We start from the raw sequence: 6,823 nt of genomic DNA, 5'->3' as shown, positions 1-6,823 counted from the left end.
CTCCAGATGCCGGCGGCCGGCAGCGGCGGTGCCGGCGGGGGGTGGGGGGGCACCCGGTATTTTTGAAAATAGCGGTCATCAGGGGCTTGTGAGCCGCTGATGACAGCTATTAATTTAAAGGGGACAGTCTGCTGAACAGTTCTACTATAAGCTGATGGTCGCTAAAGCGACCATCAGCTTATAGTAGAGCTGTAAATGCCAGGTCCGTACGGCATACTGAGCTGCGAAAGGGTTAAGATCCGTGAGGAGTTCCGTGAGCAAAGGGACAAAGTTGGCGGAGTATAGGTCTTGAACGTCTGCAGTGATTTTAGTCCCCAGATATTTGAGATGATCGTCAACCCATGTAAACGGAAAATCTGCTCTAAGGCGCGAAAGTATCTGGGCCGGTAGCGTAATATTCAGAGCTGAGGATTTTGAGATATTTACTTTAAAATCAGAGAGCTTCCCGTATTCTTCCAGAGCCGATAGAAGGTGGGGAGTGGAGCCTAGTGGGTCGGCAAGGAAAACATTTTAATCGTCCTAATACGCCGCTACTTTTTGTTCCCCTGCCAGTGTGTGAAAGCCTTGGATGTTGGATGATTTCCGAACCGTGCCCAGGAACGGTTACAGAATAAGAGCTAAGATTAGGGGCGAGAGCGGGCAACCCTGACGGGTCCCATTAGATAGTAAGAAGTCTGCGGATCTAGTCTCATTCACTTGTACGGCCGCAGATGGTGACGAGTAGAGGGCAGAGATCCATTTAAGCATGTTGGTACCCAATCCGATATGTTGCAATACTGCGTGCATAAAACCCCAGCGGACCCTGTCAAACGATTTCTCAGCGTCTGTGCAAACCAGTACCAAGGGTGCCCCCCGCAAGTTAGCTAGGTGGATGACATTGAGGACTCTGGATGTATTGTCCCTCGCTTCCCTAGACGGGATAAAGCCCACTTGGTCTTGATGGACAAGCTTGGGCATATGGGGGAGCAATCGGTTAGCTATAATCTTGGAGAAAATGTTTAGGTCTACATTCAACAATGCAATTGGACGATAGTTGCCACAAATCATGGGATCACGGTCCCCCTTGGGGATAAGGGTGATCCACGCCCTAACATGTCTTTAGGGATCAGGGAGTCTTGCAAGATAGAGTTATACGCCGCGAGGAAGTAAGTAGAGAGCTGGGAGGTAAACAGCTTGTAGTAAGCAGCCGAGAACCCGTCGGGGCCCGGGGCTTTTCCTGGTTTGGTAGCTTTAATCGCGAGTTCCAGTTCCGAAGAGGAAATAGGGGCCTCCATCAGGTCCCTGTCCTCAGCGGATAGAACAGGCATATCAGAACCACCAACATATGACCGATCCTCGGGGGTGGGATCGGAGTGAGCCTGGCCAGCCCCCGGGGTATGCAAATTGTAGAGACTATCATAGAAGGCCCTGAACTCCACCGCTATCTCTTCTGAGGACGACACTGTCTGTCCAGCACACGTTACGATTTGGGAGATAAAGGTCCTACCTTGCGCTCCCCTCAGGGCCCTTGCTAGCATCCTCCCGGGTTTGTTAGAAAACATTCTTCTACCATTCCTCATGTGTCTTTTGACTTTAGTGAACAACAATTCGTTTATTTCTATCCTGACCGCTCGGAGCTCAGCCTGAGCTGCCAAAGCCAGTGACCGTTTATGTGCGGCTTCTAAGGAATGTAGACGGCTAAACAGGTGAGCTAGGTGGTTTGCCCCCTCGCGTTTCTTGCAAGCCCCATGTTTCACTAGAATGCCTCTAACGACACACTTGTGGGCCTCCCTGGTGACCATAGGTGAGGGGGAGGAGGGAACGTTACTCGCAAAGAAGGAGGACAGTTCCGCTTCCCGTTCTGTCGTGACTTGGATATCTTGCAGTAATGATTCGTTTAGCCGCCACATATAGCATGGAGAAATAGGTGCTGTCAAGGATATAGACATATGTATGGGGGCATGGTCAGATAAAAGAATACTGTCAATTGTAGCCGAGCGCACGTGGGGTAGTACCTTATGCTCGACAAAAACGTAATCTAGCCTGGAATAGGTTTGGTGGACTTGCTAGAAAAAGGTGTAATCCCTGTCCCGTGGATGCATAAACCTCCAGGTGTCCGTCAAGTGTAGGAGATGGAGCTCGGATTTCAACTTTTTCAAGCATGAATAGGCCAGATGGGAGGTGCCCCTAGAGACATCCACCAGCGGGTCCATTGCAAAATTGAAGTCCCCCCCCCAAGTACCAGAGTGCCGTCTGAGAATTCCAAGAGAACCTGAACCAGAGTGCGGATGAACCCCAATTGATCTACATTTGGGAAGTACACGTTAGCTACGGTCACCAACACGCCACCTATTGTTCCCTTCAGGAGCAAGAACTTCCCATTAGGGTCCACGTACTGATCGGTATAAGCCCATGGGACTGTCTTAGCAATAAGGGTAGATACACCCTTAGTCTTTGAGACTGAAGAGGGGCAGTGATATACAGAGGAATATTCCCTATTGCCCAACCTGGGGATCTGGTCTTTCTTAAAATGTGTTTCCTGAACGAACACAATTTGGGATCTAGCCTTTCTCAGATCCGCCAACAGTCTGGATCGCTTTTCGGGGATGTTTAACCCCTTTGCATTTAGGAATGTGAAAACTGTGGCCGCCATTATAGCAGGGGGAGCAGCCCAGGGGGGGGGAGAGGGGCAGAAAGAGCCAGAAGAAGTGAGGCAAGAGAAAATGAGACCGTAGCCAGGTAAAGGTGGAGCGAAGAATAAGAGCAGGAGCAGGGAAGAGAAGAATACAGGTATGGTAGCAATGCATCGGTTAGTGATTGCAACCCCGACCGGACTACCGGTACGGGCAATAACTCAATACAGTTTTATCTTTTAGATTTAGTCAGATAATTAATTTTTTTGTGCACGGATACTGATTTTAGTGTATTTTATCAATTGAATTGTGTATTTTTTATCGGTTTAATATTAATTTGAGAAACATTTGCGCAATTATCGCAGGGCCTACAAATTTAGTATCACCATCTTTTTGTTCTACCGGGCCTGCGCTTTCAGAAAATATTGGGGGTTTGGGGGGTCTTTTACAAACGCTAGCAACACAGTAGTTGAAAATCAAATCAATGGTAAAAATTGCAAAAATGGCGTAGCCAGCTGATTTGAACAATTTCCCCGAGGGCTTGGCAGGGAAAGGGTTAAAAGTTGCTGTTCCCTTTTTTTTGTTATTGGCTTGCTACAACTGAGCTCTATAATATGTGCTGGGGTAAAGCCACTATAGAGAGCAGATCTATTTGCTGCAGTGCATCCAAACGTCTTGAAGGTTTCAGTGTACCTACAGGAAGAGGAATATAGAAGTGCTTTTTTCTAGGATAAAAGTTCTGTTGTTATCTTTGCTTCTAATCTACTAAATATCCATATGAACACAAATAGATATTTATGCAATTTTATTGATAAAAGCCCTATTTTCCTTGAAAAAGCATTTGCTGATGTATATCATAATGAATAGAAATGGAAATAAATACATGAAGTAAAAGACCTTTTCATTTGACTTTGAAGCAATCTTTAATGATTTGTACCGCATACTAACTCCCAACCAGTGACTCACTGAATTGCTTTAGCTTTATTTCCCCAGAACTAGTATGGGACATATTACTTTTTGTCAATGGCAGATTCCATCAGTGCTAAATCACCCAGGTATTTTGCTTCCAAACTGCAGTATTTGTCCTATAATAGGCAGACATGAGTCCATTGAGGTCAGTGGTCCAACATTCTTATATACCATTTGAGCCCCTTTTAAAACCCATTGAACATACTTTTCATAATAGTATTATTTGTTTACAGATGCTTTCATTATAAAGTTAGTGCCCCACTGACATACTTTTATTCTTTAACTTTTTTAGGATAGGCAGCATTTCATAGTTGTTTGGTGTCTCCTTCTTAATTATCAGCAAGTGCTTTCTTTTAAAAACTGACTGTGGGCACTCTGTTTCTAAATTCTTTTCAGACTTCTTTACTTAACCTCTTAGTGACGCAGCTTCAGAAATGTTTTTTCGCTTCTGAGAACTGGAACAATTATGAAATTTTTGCTGTGTTTTTTTTTAACCATAATTTCCATCTTCCTCATTCATTGCACCTACACATATTACATACCGCTTTTTAAAAGACAAAATGGGGTTTAAGTTGATGTGACATACGCATATGGAAATTCTAATTGTTTTCTAAAAAAGAAAAAAAATGGAAAAAAAAACAAAGTTTTACAGTGTTGGCAATAATAATGTGTACATAATTAGTGTAGCTAACAGAAAGTAACTCATAATAAATTCTTATATTTGTCCTGATTTATAGGGTATATCATATGTCTGGGATTTCAGTTTATTTTGGGAGTTATAAGTCACAAAATACAAGGAGTGAAATACAGATTTCACTCCTTGTATTTTGGAACAGATTTAGAATGTGGTATGTTTGTCTCCTATCTTTAATAGCCTCCCCGGCACTATATTTTCTTATCATTTTTTTACATGTATTTTTTTAAAACCTTTTTGACCTTTTTTTAAACTTCTTTCTTTTTTTATTTTTACAAATGTTAAAAACGTATTTATTTTTTTTAAACTAGGGGCACTAAGGTATTATTTTTTCATTTACAGGGGCTTTGATATTTAGTGTTTAGTATTTCTTTCAATTTGCAAACACAGAGGCTAGCTGTTTACAAACCACAGCTGACAGCTGCTGTCTAACTGTCACAGCTCTGCGAACACAGCGATCAGCTCTGGCTGTGATCACAGAACTGTGACCGCCTAATCTGCTGTTGAGGGTCTGCCTCGGACCCTGAGGGACCCATCAACAGCAGTAACTCAATGAGCTCCTGGTCTCTTCATGGACCAGCGCTCATTGTACCGCAACGTTAACAAACTGATTGATGGTGACGGGATAATCCCGTCATTGGAAGAGGAGGTTATTGGAAGAGGTTATTGGAAACCCATCCAATAGAGGTTACTCTACATGATATCTAAAAATTCTAGTTGCCTGGTTCTTATTCTGAGCACTGGCTTCATTACTTTCCAAGTCACCGCCCTGGATCCTTGTTTTGGGTCAGTGATTTAGAAAGTACTGAAAGGAATGGATTAGGTAACTAGCATTTGCAGAATAAGAGCAGAAATGGTAGCCCATGTATTTCCATCATTACAGATTTACTTGTGTGTTCTTCTGTTATTTAACCCAAAAAGATGAAAAAAAATGTAGACATTGTTTCCTTAAAACTACTGACTTTAGCCGACCAGATCGTCTCCGAGATATAGCCGACCGATTTGGTGTGGATCATGACGCAATGCTAGACAATGTTTTATATGCCCGAGCGTACACAAGTAAGAAACAACTTGCCACTTTTTTTAGATTTTTACTTTTTAATTCATATATTATTGTTCAGCTAAGCTGTTAAATGTGTGCTTAGTCTAAGCCCATTATTGGGTGAAACATGTCAGTGTGAAGAGCATCCATGGCGGACAATGTGTACCTGTGTGCTACAATAATCTTTTCAGTGAAGCCTGCAATGTATGACCGGACGTTTTTTTCTGTAAGTAACTGCTGATGCTTGAGCAAGATAGGCTCTGCCGGTGTCTCTGTGGTGCTGCTTTGAAGGAGCAGTGATTTTGGGCTATATGGAAGTTAGTCCTTTATCTCACAGATTGACTTGGGCACAGGGAAAATGCTTCACCACTCTATAAAAACATCACGGGACGTTTTTTTGAGTACTATACGGATCTGTATAGCTGTTCCCCACCTACTCAAGGGAAACGTCTGCAGGACCACATTGATAGGATTAGCCAATATCTATCCAAATCTGGAACTCCACTGCTTTCAGATGAGGAGAGTCAATCACTTGAAGCCCCGCTTACGGAGGTGGAACTGGTCAAGGTCCTGAAAGAAGCCAAACCACAATTTTCTTCTTTTCTATCTCAACCCTTACTTCATGCCTTCAATAATATCCTTGAAGGCACGAGTTTCCGAAGGACACGCTTGGGGCCGCTATCTCTGTTATCCTGAGGAGGGAGGGGAAAGACCTGACACAATGCTCCAGCTACCACCCAATTTCCCTGCTCAACGGTCACCTTAAACGACATTTCCACTTTTGTAAGTGATTTGTGTTATTTGTGGTAATGTAAAAGTGCAGGGGCGATGTATGTGTGTGCATTGTCAGGAGTCACACTGCTGTTTTTCATACTTTATTTAATAGACTCTTTCACAGGTCAGAGCCCAGAAATTCAAAATTCCCTCCACAGGATCCTCAGTCGGTCTCTACCGAGGGTCCGGTTGTTATCTGTAAACTGCAATCAGCTCATTCCTATCTGCTCTGCTGACCCTTCCTCATGCATGAGCACACACTCAGCTCTGAGTGGAGACCAGAGAGGAGAACCTATTAGTCATCATCACATCTCCTCATAGCTCTGTGTGTCTCCTGCACTTGTGTCTGTAGACTTTCCTCTGTCACTGTGTTCTGTGTGTCTCTCTCTCAGATCTCTCCCTCTCCAGGGTCACATTTACTCTCCCTGCTGCCCCAAGTCCAGGTTCCTCAATGTCCCCCCCCCCCTCATTCTTGTCATTTACTGATGACTTTTAGAACAGATAAATTAAAAAGACAACACGGGGGAATTTATCAAAACTGGAGCAAACAGAATCTGGAGCAGTTGCTCATGGCAAACAATCAGCTTCTCTCTTCAGTTTGCTCAGGTAAGATTTGAAAATGAGAGAGAGAGATGCTGATTAGCTGCAGTGCAAATCTGCTCCATATTTTGTCTACTCCAGTTTTGATAGATCCCCCCCCCCCCCACTGTGCTCTGTCACCAGCGAGTACTG

General features: G+C 43.7%; 1 protein-coding gene across 1 annotated transcript in view; it reads left to right on the top strand.

Moving 5' to 3' along the window:
• Positions 1–6,823, top strand: part of LOC108801163 (meiotic recombination protein DMC1/LIM15 homolog) — a 103,673-nt gene that overhangs the window by 44,454 nt on the left and 52,396 nt on the right. Inside the window, exon 4 of the mRNA XM_018573094.1 lies at positions 5,243–5,334. Coding sequence (XP_018428596.1) covers positions 5,243–5,334 — 92 coding nt within the window. The remainder of the gene's footprint in view (positions 1–5,242; positions 5,335–6,823) is intronic.

Source organism: Nanorana parkeri, unplaced genomic scaffold (genome assembly GCF_000935625.1).
Source record: "Nanorana parkeri isolate BGI_ZX_2015 unplaced genomic scaffold, ASM93562v1 scaffold2233, whole genome shotgun sequence".
In the NCBI taxonomy this organism is placed as follows: Eukaryota; Metazoa; Chordata; class Amphibia; order Anura; family Dicroglossidae; genus Nanorana; species Nanorana parkeri.
Note: the sequence above shows the minus strand (reverse complement) of the source record. Positions and strands in the feature narration are given on the sequence as shown.